This window comes from Caretta caretta, chromosome 3 (genome assembly GCF_965140235.1).
Source record: "Caretta caretta isolate rCarCar2 chromosome 3, rCarCar1.hap1, whole genome shotgun sequence".
Classification (NCBI taxonomy): domain Eukaryota; kingdom Metazoa; phylum Chordata; order Testudines; family Cheloniidae; genus Caretta; species Caretta caretta.
Genome location: NC_134208.1, coordinates 57,862,585 through 57,884,759, shown reverse-complemented (window position 1 = coordinate 57,884,759; position 22,175 = coordinate 57,862,585). Strand labels below are relative to the sequence as shown.

Genomic DNA, 22,175 nt, shown 5'->3' with positions numbered 1-22,175 from the left:
AAGGTCTACACTGTAGTTAAAAAGCCCCTTAGCATGAGCCCCACAAGCCAGAGTTAGGGGTAGCATGGGCCCTGCAGGTTTTTAACTGCAATGTAGACAGACCCAGAGACAACATAAACGGTTATAGGAGAAACAATGAGGTGTCCTTGTGGCACCTTAGAGACTAACAAATTTATTTGGGCATAAGCTTTTGTGGGCTATAACCCACTTCATCAGATGCATGGACTGAAAAATACAGTAGGCAGGGATAAATATACAGCACGTGAAAAGATGAGAGTTGCCTTACCAAGTGGGGGGTCAGTGCTAACGAGGCCAATTCAATCAGGGTGGATGTGGCCCATTCCCAACAGTTGACAAGAAGGTGTGAATATCAACAGAGGGAAAATTGTAGAGGAAAATTACTTTTTGTAGTGACCCAGCCACTCCCAGTCTTTATTCAGGCCTAATTTGATGGTGTCAAGTTAGACTTAAAACAACGCTTCCTCAGTTCTTGTTCCCTAGTGCCCCTACTCTACTTGCACTACATTGATGACATCTTCATCATCTGGACCCATGGGAAGGAGGCCCTTCAGGAATTCCACCAGGATTTCAACAATTTCCACACTACCATCAACCTCAGTCTGGACCAGTCCACTCAAGAGATCTACTTCCTGGACACAACAGAGCAAATAAGTGATGTCACATAAACACCACCCTATCCCAGAAACCTACTGATTGCTATACTTACCTACATGCCTCCAGCTTTCATCTAGACCACATCACATTCATTGTCTACAGCCAAGTCCTAAGATACAACCACATTTGCTCCACAAACACCTACAGGGTCTCTATCAAGCGTTCTTAAAACTACAGTACCTACTTAGGGAAGTGAAGAAACAGATTGATAGAGCCAGGAGGGTACCCAGAAGTCACCTACTACAGGACAGGCCCAACAAAGAAAGTAACAGAATGCCACTAGCCATCACCAGCATCCCCCAACTAAAACCTCTCCAGCGCATCAAGGATCTACAACCTATCCAGGAGGATGATCCCTCACTCTAACAGACTTTGGGAGACAGGCCAGTCCTCACTTACAGACAGCCGTCAACCTGAAGCAAATACTCGCCAGCAACTACACACCACACAGCAGAAACAGTAACCCTAGAACCAATCTCTACAACAAACCCCAATGCCAACTCTGTCCACATATCTATTCAAGGGACACCATCATAGGATGTAACTACATCAGCCACACCATCAGGAGCTCATTCACCTGCACATCTACCAATGTGATATATGTCATCATGTACCAGCAATGCCCCTCCGCTATGTACATTGGCCAAACTCGACAGTCTCTACGCAAAAGAATAAATGGACACAAATCAGACATCAAGAATTGTAACATTCAAAAACCAGTAAGAGAGCACTTCAATCTCCCTGGACACTGCATAACAGACTTAAAAGTGGCTATTCTTCAACAAAAAAAACTTCAAAAACAGACTTCGACAAGAAACTGCAGAACTGGAATTAATTTGCAAACATGACACCATCAAATTAGTCCTGAATAAAGAGTGGGAGTGGCTGGGTCACTACAAAAAGTAACTACTTTTTATAAATATTATATTGCCTTATAAGGCAACTCCTATCTTTTCATGTGCTGTATATTTATACCTGCCTACTGTATTTTTCACTCCATGCATCTGATGAAGTGGGTTATGAAAGCTTATGCCCAAATAAATATATTACTCTCTAAGGTGCTACAAGGACTCCTTGTTGTTTTTGCTGATACAGGTTAAAACGGCTACCCCTCTGAACTCTGTTATAGGAGAAGCACTAATGAAATCCAGAGGCAGAAAGGGAAGTGAATTTGGTTCATAGGTCAAATCTTAAGGTTCTTGCTCATTATTTACTCTATCTTCATTCAATCAAAGTTTGCCTATCCAGGACCTCAAGATTTGGCCCATTGAAAATAGTGATATGAAACACCCATGCATGGGATATAAAATAGCAAATAAATAAGGAATACAATTCTAATTATTTCCTCAAATTGAAAAAAAAATCATACTGGTAAGGTATTGATATTCTCATAATTAATTATGCTTTTGACACATTTACAGAAAAAATGTATTCCTCTAGAAAAGCATTTTTGAAGGAGATACTAGATTGTGTATATGACCATGGAGATTTCCACATTTTATTTATAAACAAATGGATGGAATAGAACACTGAGAGACCTATTTCACTGAGAATCAGATAATGATACCTGAATTCACAGCAGTCAGAATTATGATACCAGACTAGATAGCTTTCCCCAGTAATTTTTTTATTAAAAAAAAAATAGCAGCAAAGGCAATCTCAGTTCTGTTGGAAATATATCACAACTTGTTGCTGAACAGTCCTCTAGCTGGAATTTTATATGAGGCCATGATTCACTTTCCTAAATCTAAGGATTCTCTGTTATTGCTCCTGCATAATAATTTAAAAATAATAGTTGAAATTCCTGAACAAAGATTCTGAAGGTTATTACCAGGAATTATTCAGAATATCACATATTGATTTGGGTGCTACCACAATACAAATAAATAACTAGTAACAACTTGTATGGGTATAATCAGATGCAGTTAATAATTGTAGATTATTTCAGGCATGGGGATAGCAGGAAGTTCTATGGATCTATCCATACCTTTCCAGTGGATGCTATATTAGACAGATAGCAGCAGGTATGGATTTTGATGAGAACTTCTGTAAATGAGTGAACTTATTGCAAGAGCATATCAAGTAAAGGGTCTTTAAATTCTTAATCTTCTTCCTTGGTAGTAACTGCAACAGGCTCCCCCTTAAGATGCCTGTATTACTCATTGATAAGTTTGTGGACCCGCCACTCGAGAGAAATAAACAAGAGTTGTATAGTGCTTTCCGAAATGACTGCAGTGCACCTTAAGTGGGGGTGGGGGCAGGTGTTGTCCAGCTTGCCAGGGAAAGAGGAATAGTGCTTTATGGGTTGGGGTAGGGGTGGGAGAGGGGCTCAGAAACTGCTGCAAAAAGAGGAATGGGTCAGCGTGGTGATGCTGACTCATCCTCAGGTACCAGAAGGGCTGGGGAGTTGAAAAGGGGCAAGCCTGGCAGCAGCAGCCCCTTTCCCCCAGACCAAGCGAAGCAGCATCCACCTTCCCTCTCCTTGAAGTGGCAAAATACAAGGTGTGGTTAGGACCTGCTGTAGGCATCGCACTCCATTCCAGGGGGGCTGGGAAGGAATTTTTCCCTCACCACCAGACTGGCCTAGGTGGAGTGGAGGATTTTTTCACCTTCCCCACAGTGGGTTCAGGGAGGACTTTGTTACGGTGAGTAGGAAAGGGAGTTAGGCTATGATGTCGCAATGTGTTATGTACATGTGGGGTTGATGCCCAGGGAGGTACTCCACAGGGAAGGGATACAGTGACCAGATAAATGGCTTTGTAAAGGACTTAAAAAGGAGGTGTTGGTTAAAAGAAAGGAATGGGGGCAGGGAGGGAGAGCCAACCCCGTCTTCCTTATAGCATACCTTATCCTTCATTGGAGCGGGGGAATGATAAGGTCCCAGCAAGGGTTGGCTGGAGCACCTGGATGGAAAACGAAGGGGGGCTGGTGGAAGCCCCTGGACAGCTATTGAATGAACATGGAGTTACCTACACTGTATAGGTTTATCTGCCAGGTAGTCTCAGACATCTAATAATGAAGTTGTGGCCTGATTAAAACCATATCAAGTGTCTCCCGTCCTCCTTTCAGGATAGCTGGACAACAGAAGTTTTTTACAGGTGGGAGTGAAACGAGACTGATGCAGCTGATGTCTCTGGGAGACAGGCCAGTCCTTGCCTACAGACAGCCCCGCAACCTAAAGCAAATACTCACCAACAACCACATACCACACAACAGAACCACTAACCCAGGAACTTATCCTTGCAACAAAGCCCGTTGCCAATTGTGCCCACATATCTATTCAGGGGACACCATCACAGGGCCTAATCACATCAGCCACACTATCAGAGGCTCGTTCACCTACACATCCACCAATGTGATATATGCCATCATGTGCCAGCAATGCCCCTCTGCCATGTACATTGGTCAAACTGGACAGTCTCTACGTAAAAGAATAAATGGACACAAATCAGATGTCAAGAATTATAACATTCATAAACCAGTCGGAGAACACTTCAATCTCTCTGGTCACGCAATCACAGACATGAAGGTCGCTATCTTAAAACAAAAAAACTTCAAATCCAGACTCCAGCGAGAAACTGCTGAATTGGAATTCATTTGCAAATTGGATACTATTAATTTAGGCTTAAATAGAGACTGGGAGTGGCTAAGTCATTATGCAAGGTAGCCTGTTTCCTCTTGTTTTTTCCTACCCCCCCCCCCAGATATTCTGGTTTAACTTGGATTTAAACTTGGAGAGTGGTCAGTTTAGATGAGCTATTACCAGCAGGAGAGTGAGTTTGTGTGTGTATGGGGGTGGGGGGGGGAAGTGAGAAAACCTGGATCTATGCAGGAAATAGCCCGACTTGATTATGTAAAGAGTTGTCACTTTGGATGGGCTAGCACCAGCAGGAGAGTGAATTTGTGTGGGGGGGTGGAGGGTGAGAAAACCTGGATTTGTGCTGGAAATGGCCCACCTGCTGATCACTTTAGATAAGCTATTACCAGCAGGACAGTGGGGTGGGAGGAGGTATTGGTTCATATTCTCTGTGTGTATATAAAGTCTGCTGCAGTTTCCACGGTACACATCTGATGAAGTGAGCTGTGGCTCACGAAAGCTCATGCTCAAATAAATTGGTTAGTCTCTAAGGTGCCACAAGTACTCCTTTTCTCTCTGGGAGAAGAAACTCCTGGCAGAGGTACAGGGGCCCCTCAGGATAGCAACACCTACTTATTCCATTTATCCATCAAAAGCTGGCTTCTCAAAGCAAGAAGAAGAGAATGGAAAACTCTCTTATACCAGTCAGAGTCCCACCCTAGCAGCACCCTCACCCTTGTCTCTGCTCTGATGGCTTCCGCTTCAGAGAGAATCAGAGCAGAATCCTAAAGCCCGTCCATCCAAGCAGGAAGGGAGGAGATGTAAATATGATCCAAGAACACAGTCAGGAATTTTGTTTTTGACTGTGGGATATTTTGCATACACTTATTGTCTAAATTTGCACCTAGGAATAGGAGTCACCCTTCAATGTCCCCTGCCCCCTTTCAACCTCTACTTACAAAGAATACTAAGGAAAATGGTCAATAAACATATTTTTGAAAAATATGTTTATTGAGTATATAACTACTTTTACTATAAAGAATAAAATGAAACGTACATATAAGGTGGAAATCACTGCAGTGTTAGTGTCTTAACTGTAAAACTGATTTTTTTATGATTAAAAAGCATTTCAATTCACCTCTAAGAAGAAAATCAGTGGTACAATCCAACTTATACAATTCTGTACATATTTCTTGCCTAATTTTATTGTATGCCATGGTAAAACAAGTCTCAAGAAATTAAAACTATCAACAACACTTTTTAACGCCTAGATGTAAGTTATCTCATTTAAAATTTGAAAAGGCAAGATCATATACAAAACTGAATTAGGGATCGCTGCAGAGGCCATTGGCTATTAAATTACTATGTTGCTTCAAAACTGGACAAAAGTTCCAGAAACATTTTCAGTTTTATTCCCTTCTCCCATTTCTCCACCCTACTACGGATGGCATTGTTTATAGTAGGCTTGAGGAATCATTTTAAAGTAGTAACACCAGGACTGATTTTGTCACCCTTATTCACACTGATAGGACTATTGACAAAGTAAGGGTAGCAGAATATAGGCACTATGATTTAGCTGTATAACATTTTCCCACAAAATAATTAAGTGACCTACAAATATGAACAACCAGAGTCACCATTACGTTTTCAAGTACTGCACCAAAATTTGTTCCTATGATTTCTTTGCATAAACAAGGCAAAATTCCTGGTTTATTCTTCCTTCCTCTTTTCATATTCTATGCTACACAAATAATTTTCAGTATGAATATAGAACCTATTCCTTATCTGTTGCCTAATACTGATAAAAGCACCTTTTCTCTCCTAGTGCCGTAATCATGATTGTTCTTGTCAGTTATGGCCATTCCTTTCCCCTTTCCCATTAACCCAAATGTGCATTCAGACAAGTACATTCAAACACTAGCCAAAAAGACAAAGACACTTCTATACATGTTCATAAGTTTAAGCTGAAAACATACCTTTCATGATCTGACAAATACTGACTATCCATGTCTCTGGACCTGCGATCAACTGGACTTCGGGAGGCATCATGGTGTCTAGTTGGAGAACGTGATCTTCTCATTTGATGAATTTCATCTAAACTCCTAGAAGTGTTTATATAATACATATATGTATGATGGTTTTCTTCTCCCCATAGTTAACACAGTTTAACAGGTTACATGGTTACAAGTTGCCTGCTGGAAAGTTTCTCCTTAATGTATGACTTTTCAAAAATATTAGCTCTTTGGGGGAAAAAAACCCTCATTTTGCATGGGTAACAGTAATTTTTACCCTTTTTAGAATTAAATTATTTGTGAACACAGAACTCAGCAGCGTTAATGGGGAACATGTTCCTGTATTTGGAGAATAGTTTGAGAGAACAGCTAGCAAGAATTCATGTTGAAGTTTATGGTTTTATAGTTTCATACCTAGGTTTCCAAACGCAGAGTCCTGGCCTGTGGACCCTGGTCAGTGGAAAGTCCTTGCAGCAGAAAGAAGTGTCTGTGGCTGCCCTTAAGCAAGGGTTAGGGTGGGACCACAGGTAGTCTGCACTATCCCTAAAGCGTGTGGCACTGCATAGGAAGGGGGTGTGACTGTGTACATCTTCCAGAAGTTTCTGACCTGCTACGGAGTCTGACCTAAAAGTTCTTTTCCTGTGGTGAAATTCCTGATGGAGAGCAGCAGTGGGAATACCACTGATCACTTGAAGGGCTGACCCCCCTCTGCCCCCGCAAATTAGGGGTAGTAACTACCCACTGAGTAAGTAGCCTTACCACTGAGTAAGTAGCCTCTTACAGGAGGGACCAAGCTGCAAACCTCTGTGCCAGTGGTGGTGAATCAAGCCATATGTTTTTACTGAGTTTCAGTGTTTGGCTGACAGACTGAAAGTTCCTGACTGTTTTTCCAAGAAGAGCTCAAAAATTTGTTTTCTAAAAGGGAAGTGAAGGGTTGTCTGGCCTTTCAGCTAAGTGTGAGGAGCAAAAAGAGGGGTTGGCCTCATAGCCTAAACAGATTTCTTAAATGCAACTCAGTCTTCCACTGTAAGACCAGGAAAGACTGGTGCCACTCTGGATTAAGTCATTCTGGGACCAGCATGTGATTGGCACTGAAAAAAGTCTCTTGTACTCATCTATGGTCCAAGCAACGTTATCTGAAACACAAGCTTTGTCTACACTAGAACACATAGTATCTTTGTTACAGTAGCTGCCAGCATCAATACTACTATTATGTTTATACAATCATATGAGCAGTGCTCTATCATTTTTTACCACAATGTCAAAATGCATGAGCCCAGTTTACACTAGTGGCTAGTACTAAGTATAACTGCAGTATTGCTAGCTGTTGCTCTACTGCAGGTACCAAGATTTCTAGTGAAGACACCTCCAGAGGACAGAGGAGGGAAAACTGAGAATGAGTGGATGAGGCTATGGGTTTCAAGAGAGGTTCAGAGAAGCTCCTTCTCCTCTCCCTTTCTCCATACAGAGGAATGAAGGAGGTTTGTCAAGTTTTGAGTCTACCAACCCTGGCAATGTCTACATCTGAAAATGTAAAGCACACAACACATTTTTATGAATGTAAAGCAGGAAAAAAACAAAAGAGATTCACTTATTCATTACTTGTTGCCTACCAGAAGTTATACACACAGGAACTATATACTTAACTTTATAGCCAGTCTAAATGTTATCATTGTTCTCTGAAATACATATATATATATATATCATTTGGTATTTTATTGTTTTCTCTCTAACTAAACAAATCCCATAAAAAGAATCTTAGAATGTAATTTATAGGAACTGGTAACTTCAGATTACTCTTACTTGCAAAATCATTTCATTCATGGTTATTAATGGTATATTGTTATTTATTATTTATAGCACCCATGGTGGACTCACAAAAGGCACAGTCTCTCCCTGAAAGAGCTTCCAATCTAAATTTTAGATACAACACAATGAACAAAATGATAAACAGTAGGGAGGATGTCAGGTAAGGAAAGATTAGGGTTACAGTATTGCAATTAACAAAGCAAGCAACTTGATGGGTGATTTAAATAGAGGATTAAGGATGTGGTAGGCTTCAAACAATTTCTGTGCTTCAATATTAAACTAACACATGAAGAAAAAGTAATACACTGTGAAAAATAATGAAGAGTTCAATCAGATGAAAGTGACATAGAATCTCTGCTTGGTTACACAAATTTTGAATCACAAAGTGTTTCAATAACTAATGTTGCTAACTTGTGAACCCTACCTCTGTAATGGCACATTTGGTAAACGTGAACGGGTCCTGCCCTGATCATCACCACGGTGAGGAGATACAGATCGTGAACGATGATGTGTTGTTCTTTGCTGTTCTGGCACAGTTAACGTTGTAGATCTACTTTCTCTAGTATTAGATCTATAACCTACTGGTAAAAGTGCAACAAAATGATGTTAGACAGTAAGGATCTGGGTCTACGAACATGCAGGTAATGGTTGGTCTTTCCAGGAAAGCACATCTAAATGATTACAAGATTTTCAAGTAGTCATTTAGCTATTGTAAATCCTGAAATGTCATGCAGCCAGGATTAATTACTCGCATTACCTTTAAATGTAATGTGTGTATATGTATAGAGGCAGAGAAACTAAGAGGAGTTTGGGTGCATACTGGGGAAGGGAGGCTTGAACAAGTCACCTGAATTGGGGGATATTACCTAAAATTTAATGCGTTAGGTATTGCTGCTCACTGGAGGTCACTTCTTCAAGTGACATGGTAATTGTTCTACACTGTGAACCCCAACCTCATTCAGTGTTTGTTTTATGAAATCAAAGCAATTTAGGTTATTTTCATCTAAACTACCTGCCCACCATGAATGGAAGAAGCAGCCGGTATGGAACAAAAGAGCATCCCTGAGATAAGAGATGGCTCCTGAGCCAGTTTCAGCTGAGTTCTAAGTGAACCGGACCAGAGCCACCCTTACTGCAATGAACATAAAAGTATTGACATTACGTTAAACATAGTAATTGGATACCAGAGATATTGCATAAGTAATTTTCCTGTGAATACTACGAGTGAACGGCAAATGGTCTGCTAAGTAAAAAATTTTTTAAAAATTGTTTAGAATTAAAAATCACTATCAGGATGTTTGTCCAATTTTAAAATTGCTTTAATCAACATTTCCAAACAAAAATTACTTGAGCAGCAGCTTCTTGTTCATTTAACTATCAAGAGTAGTATTCAGCATATAATTTTTGTTCTTCTTTAATATTTACATTATGGCCGTACCAAAATCCCCTCAAAGGACTGTGGATACACTGCTATGCAATATACAAACCAAAGATTCACAGAGTTTGCAATCTCATGCAACAATTGAACACATGGCATACATGAATGAATGCTTAGATTTTGGGGAAATCATTAGCTATTGCAAGGAACAATCTGAACTCCTGCTTTAGCAACAGAGTGGAAAGAGAAACTCATTTTGAACAACTGTGTTATAATTTTAAAAGTCAACACAGGTTCTGTATTCACATGATTCTGAGATGTTTAATACCACAAAAACATGTAACGTACAAAGGTGGCAGCTCCCTTAAAACAACACTTTACCCTATTCTATTGTACTTTGGCATTGTTACTTCAACACCAAGAAACAATTAACAATGGTGAGAATAACTTTAGCATAGATCTTCATAATTGCCATAACAACAACATAGTTGGTAATGTAACCACTAAGGTAGCAAAGGGACAAAGAGAGGCCTTGGAAGGAAAAAAATAAATTCAATTTTCTTACATATTATAGGATAGATTATGCCACCCTTACTCATGCTGAGGAGCACCTTAATCCCAGACTAGTCCTATTGTAGTCAATAGCACTAAGAAGGAAGTAAGTGTGAGTAATGCTGGCAGTATCTGGTCTTAAAAGATTTGGCAGCGGGATTCCAGGAAGAGATGTTGTGAATCTGAATGAAGTGAAGTAGTTTGGGGTTTAGAGATAGTGTGAAATCCTGGCCCCATTAAAGAAAATGAGAGTTTTCCCTCTGGATTCAGTGTAAGTTATCAACATAGAGGCAGGAGCTGATATGTGACTCGATGAGCTTGCCCAATGAAAGGGCAGAATCGTGAAAGACTTCAGACAGAAAAGAAGGAGGAACTCCCAACAGATAGGAAGGGAACCACGAAAGCAAGAATTGCTTCAAGGAGGGAGTGATCCATTATGTTAATGGCAGTCATTTCATGTCAGTCATCTATCTAGAAACTTTTAATGAACCTTATGGCCATCTGATATTGTATCTCTACTAAATATATGTTTGATTCCACATACATGATATATTGTTTCAAAGTCTGGAATATATCATTTGTAAATCTCCTTTTTAAAAAAGAGCAAGTTAGGATAAAGCAACAAAATATGGGATCTTAATTGATTTTCCTCACTTGTAGATTGTCTGATAGCAAGTTTCAAATGTTAAGTGTGGATGCCATTAGAATTGCACCAAATCAGAGAATCAAATATGAAACCATAGAATATCAGGGTTGGAAGGGACCTCAGGAGGTCATCTAGTCCAACCCCCTGCTCAAAGCAGGACCAATCCCCAACTAAATCATCCCAGCCAGGGCTTTGTCAAGCCTGACCTTAAAAACTTCTAAGGAAGGAGATTCCACCACCTCCCTAGGTAACGCATACCTGATGGAAAGATGGAAAGAGAAAAAAGAAAAAAACTGTAGCAAAAAGACCCACATCAGGACCATACCTTACACACACACACATCCTTTAGGTTTTGTTTAATTATCTTGTTATCGCTTCACAGATGTCTCCAACCCAATAGCCATCTGATACTGGATGTGTGAAAGTTATTTTCAAAAGTAATTTGGGGACGTAGCTTCTCAGGCAATCTGAGTTTGATGCATAACACTGACAATGTTTTCCAACTGCAGCAGAAGAGTTGAGTCTCACCTGCTGTTTAACTCTAATTTGTTTATCTTAATATAAGTTTAGCATTGCACCTTCCTTCATCAGACCTTTTTTTTTTTTTTCATTTATAACATTTGCCCTTTCTTAAGAGTTCAGGCTGCATGCACAAATGTAGTAAAACATATAACTTCGCATATATATATACACACAGATTTCTTCCAGACAGAAACTAGAAGGAAACCAACTCTACAAACAGTCTCTCTCACCCATATCTGACAAATGTCAAAGGAATGAAACAGGTTATACATATTAAGTTCTGAAGGCCAGTTAACTTGGGCTCTGTCAGATGAGCTCGTAAAATGGGTTTGCATGAACTGGTAGAACTAGTTTGGAAATAAGTTTCTTCCAGCCAGCCTACTCACATTAATTTAGCAACCGTTAGTATCAACTCAACTGTCATGGATGGCAGAGACTTCAAAAGCAGAGAGGTGGTCTCTGAGACAGTAAAGGCCCTAGTTACATATGGCCCATGAATTCTTCAAAGGTACAATGGCACACTTAGGAACCGAACTCCTAATGACTTTCAGTGGGACTTAGGCATCTAAGCGCTATTTGAGCATTCGAAAATGTATTCCAATGAGTGCTGTTGTCATATATATTTTGAAAGACTGCTTTGTGGGATGGAAGATAGGTCATTGCAGATGGGGAATTGTTGCCCAGAATGAACTCGTAAGTGAAAAGCCCCATATAGTTTAAAAAAGGAATAGTGCAGCTTTCGAGATGAGTAAGGGATCACGCATGCCAATATCTGCACCCCCATTTGCGAAAGGAAAAAAAATGTGAAAAAATAATGGAAATCATTTTATTTAAAATATTTTTCTATTTAATTTGATGAAAGAATGAAGAAAATCACTCCATTAAATGTAATACTAGTGCTAAGGCTATTGGGACAAATTCTCTTCTTCGTTACGCGGGCACAACCCTATTGCTTTAAACTGATGTAAATGAGTGCAGAGTTTAGCTCATTCAGCAATGCAGTGATATTTCACACGAATGGCAAAAATGCCATGAATAACTGCTGTTTGTAGGTTACTTTAATCATAGATTAATAAGGAGAACTTTTCAAATACTACCATATTTTTAATATGTTCAGTACTTTCACAAGTAACTTTTACATAGAAAACCTGATTTAGCTTGGGTGGGTAAACAGCAACTCTTTACTAAGTCTGCCATGAATAGGAGTTTTAATCTTGTGATTTGTGGCAACTGCCAATGAAATGTACTTAAGGTATGGTATCTAAAATATGCCCCGATGTTTTATTATATTGAATATACAAAGGGTGCTAACCTAAAGTGGAATCAAGATATTCTCTCTCTATATTTATACATTTATGCACATTTATGGTAATGATAATTCATGAATGCTTATGAAAAGTATAAAAGATATAGCCATGCCACATGCATTTGAATTTTCAACCATGCATTTAAAATATATTCCTTGGAGGACTGCATTATATCTGGGTTTCAAGCAAGAAGCAAAATAAAAAAAATGCAATGGAAATTGAAATTGTAATTAGTATTTTAACCGAATTATTAGAATAAAAATTGTAGTTTCACGTATGCTTAGAGCACTGTGAAGTAACAAACAAACAGCTTTGAACCATCTAAATGCAAAATCCAAACAGTCACATCTAAACAGAAATATTAATTAGTACATAACAGTACATTTTAATTTAATTTAGAAGGAAAGACACCACAGAGTAATTAGTCATACTGTTTTCTCCATAACACAATCTCCAAAACCAGCATCCTGCAGGAGTCTGGAAAATTAGAGGGGGAGGAGGGAAGGAACAGCAAAAAGAAGCAGGACCATGCTCTTCACCCACGCACCTGGAGGAACTACTCCAATACCATCATCAACATCATAATCTGAGATGTCACTATCACTGATTCGCTGAGATCCTGCACAACAGTAAGGCAAATAAATACCTGTATATCTGGTTGTATTGGAAAATGTAAAAATATGTTTAAATAAAAACTCTAGTTATTCCTGTGATTCAAACATAGGGTGATTTTATATTTAAACTATATGAAATGAGAATTAAACTGAATTTAGAATGAGGGCATAGTCTGATATCTATATGCTTATTTTTTTAATGCACCAGTTTCAACAGTATCTAGTTGCTACAGCTTCTAAAAGTGCATCAGTTAATTATGAAGTTATGCACTGGCTGGAACTTATTAGTTTTCTTACTCTTACTCTTCTTAACAGGCAGGTAAAAGATCAGAAAAATACCTGAGAAAATACCTTTAGAATTTGTTCTTTATTTCTTTCATATTTTTAAAATGTAATCTAATTTCAGACAAAATGGTACAGTAGAGGCTACAGGTTGCAGCTATTTCCTATTTTCAGCAGCTATTTCAACCCATACTATACGCTATGCTATGGCTCTGAGAAATGCCACTTTTTAAAAACCATTGTTTTCACATTTAAATTCTCAAAAAATTAATACCTGATCAGAGAAGGACAGGTTTTGACTATTGTACTATTTTCTGATTTTCATCTTCCCAATCACACACATACAAACGCATTCTGTGTAGCAAAAGTAAGTTTTGTATCGGGACAATAAGTGTGTCGGAGGTTGAAATGATCAATACACTAAAAGCTGCTCCCAGGCTTTAGAGTCTGAAGCTTTTTTTTTTTTTTTTTTTTTTTTAAGACCCAACATTTAGTAATCATAAAAACATCCCATTTTCCTTGTTAAAATCATGTATTATGCTCAGTTCAGTGTTTAACAAAGACAGCTATGCAAAAACTAACATTTCAAACTATAGGTAATTTCAACAAATGTTGCCAACCTGGAAGTTGCATACCACAGTGGGGTTGATCAGGAAATGTAATAGTTTTTCCATTTCCAATTGTATTTTCAGTTATGTTTTGGAAAGAATATCTTTATTTTTGAATATGACTACCAAAACTTCATCTAAACATTATTACAGCATAACTGACTGTCACAAATCATTCCCAAATTAAAACTGAAAACGGACAGCGATAGCATTTGGACCTACTTTGTAATTTTTTGCTAGTGCTTTCTCCACCATGGACATGTCTCCTCGGCATGAAAGGTGATGGCTGAGGCAGAGGTAGTGAGGATTCATCATGTGTCTGCAGTTTATACCAATGTGGTTCATCATCTAAAAGTGCTGTCTCCAGCTCTATAAGGATCTAGGAGAAAATTTATTGAACTTAATCTTAGTTTAAAACTGCACAGCATTATTTTTTTAATACAGAAGTGTTAGACTTTCTTATATGCTTAAAATATAATTATTTTGTAATGCCATTGTTTATATCACCTCTCCAAGAAATTCACTCTCTTCTTCTTGTACTCTTGGCTGGTCCCATACGGTTATTTCTAACATTCGTTCTCTAAAATCTCTACGATGTACATGTGAATAGAGAAAAGTTTGGTTCCATTTTGGTTCTAGGCTTTTCTTTACTGTTTTGGTCCTCCTTTTACTTTTATCACTGAAACATAAACATTCTTGTAAATTATAATGCAAAAACAGGTCACATACTGCCATCTAGTAACCAAGACTATAATTACAGGTTTCAGAGTACAGATTTCAGAGTAGCAGCCGTGTTAGTCTGTATTTGCAAAAAGAAAAGGAGGACTTGTAGCACCTTAGAGACTAACCAATTTATCTGAGCATAAGCTTTCGTAAGCTACAGCTCACTGCTGGGAATAGCTCATCTTAAGTGATCACTCTCTTTACAGTGTGTATGATAACACCCATTTTTTCATGTTCTGTGTGTTTATAAATCTCCTCACTGTATTTTCCACTGAATGCATCCAGTGAAGTGAGCTGTAGCTCACAAAAGCTTATGCTCAAATAAATTGGTTAGTCTCTAAGGTGCCACAAGTACTCCTTTTCTTTTAGGTTTCAGAGTAGCAGCCGTGTTAGTCTGTATCCGCAAAAAGAATACAGATGCATCCGATGAAGTGAGCTGTAGCTCACGAAAGCTTATGCTCTGATAAATTTGTTAGTCTCTAAGGTGTCACAAGTACTCCTTTTCTTTTTTCAAGGCTATATTTGTTTTCATCCTTTCTGATTTAAACATCATGATTACTAGGCTTGGCAATATTCAATTTGTATTTTTTTATAATTATGATGGATATCATCAATGTTTATTTTAAAGCATTTTTCTGTATCTATTTAAATTTTCACAGTTGTACAAAATTATAAATTTTAAGCATTTTTCAATTTTTAGTTATTTAAATTTTTACAATTGTGGGAAATTATGGGAGGGATTAGACAATGGGGGGCATACAATAATTATTTAATGATATTAGGTGATGAGATTCAAAAAAGTTAAAGTTGTATAATAATTAAAACACAATTTGTCAACATCACATGTCAAAATACATGAAGTAAATATCCTTAGATCAAACGCTAATAAGACCTCAAGCAACATTTTTCTTAATTTGCCTATCTGTAAATTTCTATTATTATTGTTTGGAATATTTTTTTATCTGTTTGTATGTGTATGGTGAAATCAATGTTTACTTACATTTTACTGATAAAAAGCCTAATGATCTTTTATGTCTAAAATGGATCAGTATCTGCTGTGCAGTATTCCAGGTTCAGCCATATTTCCATGGAGCAAATTACTTACAATTTGATATTATCTGATTATAAATGCATGCTAGTTTTATACCTTTTAAGGTTCATCTAAACTACAATAAACTATTAAAGGAAAATATGAGAGAAACATGCATTTAAACTATAACTAAAATATTTAAAATGTTCACTTGACACATTTTTCACTTGGAATATTACCTTCTATCTGGAAGAAAATACATTTTTACATAAGGATTCCTGGGACGCCCATCTCCTCTAGGTGGCAGATCTGTTGCTTGTAGAACATTTACTATTAACTGATGCCCCACTTTGTCATACCACAGTTTCACCTACAAGATCCAAGTTACCAGAAATTATTCATGAAAATGAAAGTATATACAATTATTTTTGCTGCGTATCATTAGCCAAAACATAAAACGTTTTTCAGAAGGGCTAACAATGTTTCATACAGTTTTCTACAAGATTTTTTTCTTTTGTTTTGTGTGAGATTTTAGTTTGGACGTTTTGGGTTTCTTATGGCAGAAATCACACCACATGAACTAAAAAAATGGCTCTCAGCCAATTTGGAAGAATCCATGACAGTTATTTCTCCAAGCCTTTTTTCGAATACGCAAAGGCTTTGCACATAAATATTGGATCATGAAATCTCTGGCAATATCACTCTTCAAAAAAACCTGACTATTAAATAAAAGTTCCACAGATCTTCATTACATTCTTCAAGTATAACTAACATTCGTAGGTTTCTAACTCACTGAAGCAAAACCTAGCCTTACAGTACTGAGGGGGCAGTGGGGACACTGGCCACTGTTATCTTTGCTATCTCAGCTCTGTTTTGTGGAGAGAGAATTCTTACAGCAAGATGGATAAATATACAGAGAGGCTCACAATATTGCTTCTTTGGGGCCTCATCCTGCACTCAAACATATATGCCACTGATTTCAATTGATACATGATCAGGTCCTTAGAAAGCAGTAGCATATGTTTTTGATTACAGCCTGCTACAGACGGAAGCTGTGGGCTAGCTATACTGTCTAGCCCGTAGACTATGTTCTGTACGTAGTCATGCAGTACACTGGGTTACATAGGAGTGAGTTTACTTCAGTAGTGCTATCTTAAATGCTAGGTGGGAAGCCTGTACTGTGGTGATACTTGAAGTAGAGGTGGAATGCATTTAACCTGACTTGTTTAGCAGATACTTTTATGAAAACTATTAAATGTGATCAAGCTAGTTCGTAAAATAATTGTACCATAAGGGCATATTTGAGTCTGTTCTCTGCTTAGCATCTGGAAAAAATACTATCTAAGTGACTCCAATACCTTTAAAGAGACTGGAAGCATGTACAAATAGTCTATGAGAGTATTCATTACATCTTTTATATGCACAACTTCCATTATAATCACATAAAATTATATGAAGTAACGTTCATATAATCAAAAAGGCGTCGTTGAACAGAACAGACCTTCCAAGAATATAACTCTTCACATGTCCTACACAGAGACGAAACAGAAAGAGCAGCAGAAAACTGATTATTTGCTTAATAATAGATTACCCATGTTATGTAACATAGCCGGATATTCTCAATACTCACAGAAACAAACAAAATACACTGTAACAGATAAATGGTATTCCCTCTGGGTATCATACACACTTACAGAAAGCTGGCCTGGTAGGACTTGCGGTGCATCTTTTAGAGCTCCAGGACTAGTCGGAGAAATAACAGAAATAGAAGGCCTTTCCATCTTCTGAGATTCAAAAGAACTTGAACCTACATGAATGAAAGAAACAAGAAACAATGGAAGACCTAGAACTGATTTCAAGCCAATTTTATGAGATCTGTGAATTACTTTGGTTTTCTAACTATTCAAGGCTCGTTTATACGCAGTTTCATCAGTTTATTTTAAAGTATGATTTTAAACTTATTTAGTTAAGCTGGTGCAAAAAGCTGCGTGGACACTCCTATTTCAGTTTAAATCAGTCAAATTTTTGTTTAGGTCAAGTAAATTAGGAACAGGTTTAAGCTAAACAGAAATAAGAGTATCCAAATGGGTCTGCACCAGTTTAACTAAGCAAGTGCAAGCTATTGTGTAGACAAGATCTCACTTCTACCTACATTTTGGAATCTCTTATGTGAAATAAACTATCAGGTGCCCCTCAATTCCAGTGGAAGCTGCTTTCTTTCAGGTGTGCCTTATTAAAGGCTTCTACTCTCCTGCTGTAAAAAAACCCACCCCCATGAGGGGAGTGGCTATCAGTGCTGGAAGCATAGCTCCCAGCACTGGTGCACTATCTACACTGCCATTCTACAGCGCTCACAGTTGCTTTGCTCAGGCGGGTGCTTTTTCACACCCCTGAGTGAGAAAGTTTCAGTGCTGTAAAGTGGCAGTGTAGACAAGGCCTAAGAGACTCACAGAGGGGCACATTCTGGATCAGATAGGGAGAGATGTGGTCTAGGAATCTGAACAGGGGAAGGGCAATCAGAGATGGGAAATTATGACTCCCTCTGCAGCCTCTGGCAACTTCCTTACCTAATTCCTCTGCCTCATCTTTCTCATAGGTAAAATGAGGGTAATAATAGTTACCTTTCTTACAGTGCTGATCTAGAAAGATTAGACAGTCTGGGACCACGAAAAATGCTGTATCCACATGGTATTAACACCACATGGACTTTCATTGTTACTGTGGAAGAAAGCATTAAAATACAGCCCAGATTTGAACTATATAATATTGATTCTAGTTTTACACAATGATACAGGAAACACAGGGTTTTTAATGTAAAAATATTTTTGCAATATGTGTGCAGATAAAAACAAAACGTATACTTACTAGACTCTAATGGAGGATGGGAACTCTCAGGAATCCTTGGAATGTCACTAAAAAAGACATATACAAAAAATAATAAGAAATAACTGAACTGCTGCTCCACAGTACTAAACAGACACAGCTAACTACAAAGTTTCTGGCACACCTTTTTCGGACATCTGTTAGTTTTTGTTTTAATATGTTTGTCAATATGTGGTAAGGAAGGAGAATTATTTCAGGACGGCTTGCCACTGTTTACTAATGTGCATGAAAGCTTTAATCCCAAAGAAGACTTTTTTCAAATGATGAATAAAAACAAACCATGGTCACTATAATGTTAATATTGTAGTTGGAGGTTACAAAACATTTTTACAACCAAAACAGCAAAAGTGTTTTGGAAATGAGAAGTCTTATGGCTACTGAAGCTCACTTCTTTTCTGGTCAAATCAAAACAACATAGATTGTAAAACTCACTAGTAATTTTTATACACATGTCTCAAGGAGTTCGATGAATGAAACCGATGAAAATGTCTTATGACAATAAAGAGAAAAAGCAGATAACATGGGCAATGTTAAATAAACAAAGAAAAGGATAACAACGTATTACTTCAAAGACTATAAACATGCAACATATTGCAACTGAATATACACAGACATACAGACACATACACACACCCACACAGAAAAAGAGTAGATCAAATTCTGATCCAGTTACATGAGTGTAAATCCAGAGTAACCCCACTGACATCAGCTTTACAGTGGCTGTCAGAATCTGGCTGTTATTAATATTTGGCCCTGTAGTACTATTTCCAACAATCTCCAAAAATACATTCCAGGAGTAAGAAAGGAAATAAATTTCTTCAATGAGCCACTTAAAAAAGAGATTAAACACTCATAATACAATCCAAACCACAAACTGCAATACAATTTACAGCTAAAATTTGCAAAAAGTGAAGTCTAAAGTTAAGGCACTATCCCCTTATTTAGAGTCTTCAGGTGAAGTGCTGAAGCTAATGAGAGTTGCCACATATGCAGCACTTTTGAAAACCAGGTATATTCCTCTGGAATTTTCTTAGGAGCTTAAGGGAATTGATAAACAAGTTCCACTGAATTTCAATAGGTGTTGGCCATCTAACTCCCTTAGGTTCCTTTGAAAATTCTAGCTCCAGTACCTAATAATTGATTCAGGAGCCTAACTTGAGGCTCTTATTTTTTTTAAATCTTGGTCTATATGACAGACAAAAAACAAAACCAAACTCCAGAGCTATTAATGAGTATCTCAGTTCAGCTTACATCTTATGTTATAGTGTATGGAAATGTTTTCCTGTGGCTTGCCTTTGCGGTTCAAGAATGATGTGGTCACCTCAAAACACATGGAAATAAAGTCATGGAAACAGCATTTTCCATTCTTTAGTGTATTTCTGGTTTGCTAAACTACAGACACAAATGCATCATTGAGATGTTATTAGACATTCTATAGTCAAGGCTGAGTTGATGTCTTCCATTTAAAGCAGTATTTCAATCTTTTTATTTAACATGGAACTTAGCATATTTAACCACCAAACCTGCAGCATTTACTCAACAGATCCAAACTGATTTTTATACAGGTAATATATTAACTTAGTTAATGTTTTTTTCCCATTCCAAACATTTTAAAATACTCCCAATTGAAATGTAGCTTTGTTTATATTACAATAACACCTAGACATTTAAATAAAGACCCCATTGTACTAGGCTGAAAACATGGTCCTGTATGAAAACATGGTCCTTGCCCTGTATGTAAAATGACAAGTTATATAGGAGAGGGTAGGGAGCGAGTTATATTATCGAATATACACATTTCCCTTTTTTTCCTTTATCGTCAAGTGATAACCGTCACAAATTGGCTGATCTCTGATAGGGTTCCGAGCAAAGGTGAGTCTGAAGGGAAGATTTAAAGGAGGGAAAAGTGCAATGTGGAAGAAGGCACAAATATGTTTGTGTCAGATATCACAAAAATGGGTGGTGAAGGCTGGAATTACCTGGAGCAGTAGAGGCAGGAGGACTTGGCAGGAGACACAAGCACTTAAAAGAATTTTAGATAGATAGATAGATAGACTTCACTGATTCTTACAGGCTGATTCTTATTTACATTAAAGCCACTTTGCACTGTCAGAGTAGTTAAATGTCAGAGCGGTTACACTATCTAAGTATAAAATGAGAATGAGAATCAGGCCCTTATGGTTTACAAGAAGAAAATTGAATAAGACAGTGAAGGAGAGGGGAAGACACAAGCCAAGGGTTAAAGAGCAGAGAGGAGGGCTTAAAGGGGGTTAAAGAAGATAACAGAGAACTGGTCTTTGGAGCCAGGCTATGGAAACTGGGGAGTGGGAGAAATAATCATACCTTCTTTGTTTAAAACTGTACATTCCAGGCAGAAAACGCTTTAATTTTAAGCCACCTTTGGGCTCACCCCCCAAATAAACCTGGTCTGCTCTGAGGGCTGAGACATCCCTTGCATAATTTAGAGAGTCTTCAGGGCTGCTGTGTCCCTGCCCCGACATGCTGTTCCTGCCCCCAGCCTCATTCTGGCACCCTGCTCATGTTCCTTGGCATGTTCCTTACATCAGAGCTTGTAAGCGAGTCACAGAAAAGAAGCTAATGGCTGTCTTCTGCAGTTCTTGTGCCGGGGGAATCCTTCTCCCACAGCTGGAACTAGCATTTTAGAGCCCCTTTACACTGTTCTGTCCCTTGTTCTTGGTGGAAGAGCGCAAGAGTGGGGGGTCAAGACATCACCCCAGGAATCTAGGCGATGCATTTAAAGAGTACAATCTCCGCAAGGTTTATCTGAGACTGAATGGGCAACAGTTCTCTGGCTAGTAAAACAAATGTGGCATCCTGTGTTTCTTTATAACTTAAAGGCCATTTCTGCAGAGAAGTATGATTGACTTTGTCACTGGACAATGTGGCCAGCGACAGACACCAGGTTATGGTGCTCTTACTGCAGGGATTTGAGGAACCAGTTCAGAAATCATCTTTACTTGGAATCCCTACAAAATTCTGTACTGACACATCACATGACATTTATTAATGACTAGCATGTATATAGTATAGTCTGTGAATCTGATTGTGTGACTCTTAGCCATGGAAGACATTACTTATTTATATAGGTACAAAGGACGTGAAGTCACTGCACATGAAAATGGATAATAATGGATTACCACTACTGGTCTTCAAGAAATAATAATATATGGTGTGCTCTTAAGGATAAAATTACAATTTCAATGTCAACCCATATTTAATACAGTGTATCATTATTATTATTACTTGTCCAGAGGCACCAGTCAGGATTGGGAATTTTTTGGTGCTGGTTGCTTTACAAACATATAGAAAGACAGGATCCCTGTCCTGAAGATTTTACTATATAAGAAATTAGATTAAATTGTGTATTAAACAAAGGAAGATCTCTATTAATAGCTGACTACTAAGATTCACTTTCATGAGTTTGGAGTCACCACATAATTCAGCTGGCAAAGCAAAAAAGAAGCTACAGGAGACTAGCAATCTGTCATCTAAAAGCAAACAACAATAATAATGTTCTTCCTATACTACAGTTTATT

General features: G+C 38.0%; 1 protein-coding gene across 50 annotated transcripts in view; it reads right to left on the bottom strand.

The window, feature by feature from the left end:
• The window catches only part of RIMS1 (regulating synaptic membrane exocytosis 1), a 504,482-nt gene that overhangs the window by 177,975 nt on the left and 304,332 nt on the right, over nt 1-22,175 (bottom strand). For 34 of the 50 annotated variants that reach the window (XM_075126529.1, XM_075126526.1, XM_075126527.1 and 31 more), the window contains 8 exons: nt 18,601-18,647; nt 17,430-17,542; nt 15,975-16,105; nt 14,490-14,661; nt 14,205-14,361; nt 13,026-13,097; nt 8,498-8,654; nt 6,229-6,354 (listed from right to left, as the gene is read on the bottom strand). In XM_075126529.1, coding sequence (XP_074982630.1) covers nt 6,229-6,354; nt 8,498-8,654; nt 13,026-13,097; nt 14,205-14,361; nt 14,490-14,661; nt 15,975-16,105; nt 17,430-17,542; nt 18,601-18,647 — 975 coding nt within the window. The remainder of the gene's footprint in view (nt 1-6,228; nt 6,355-8,497; nt 8,655-13,025; nt 13,098-14,204; nt 14,362-14,489; nt 14,662-15,974; nt 16,106-17,429; nt 17,543-18,600; nt 18,648-22,175) is intronic. The other 16 variants (XM_048845977.2, XM_048845933.2, XM_048845946.2 and 13 more) reach the window with 3 other exon arrangements.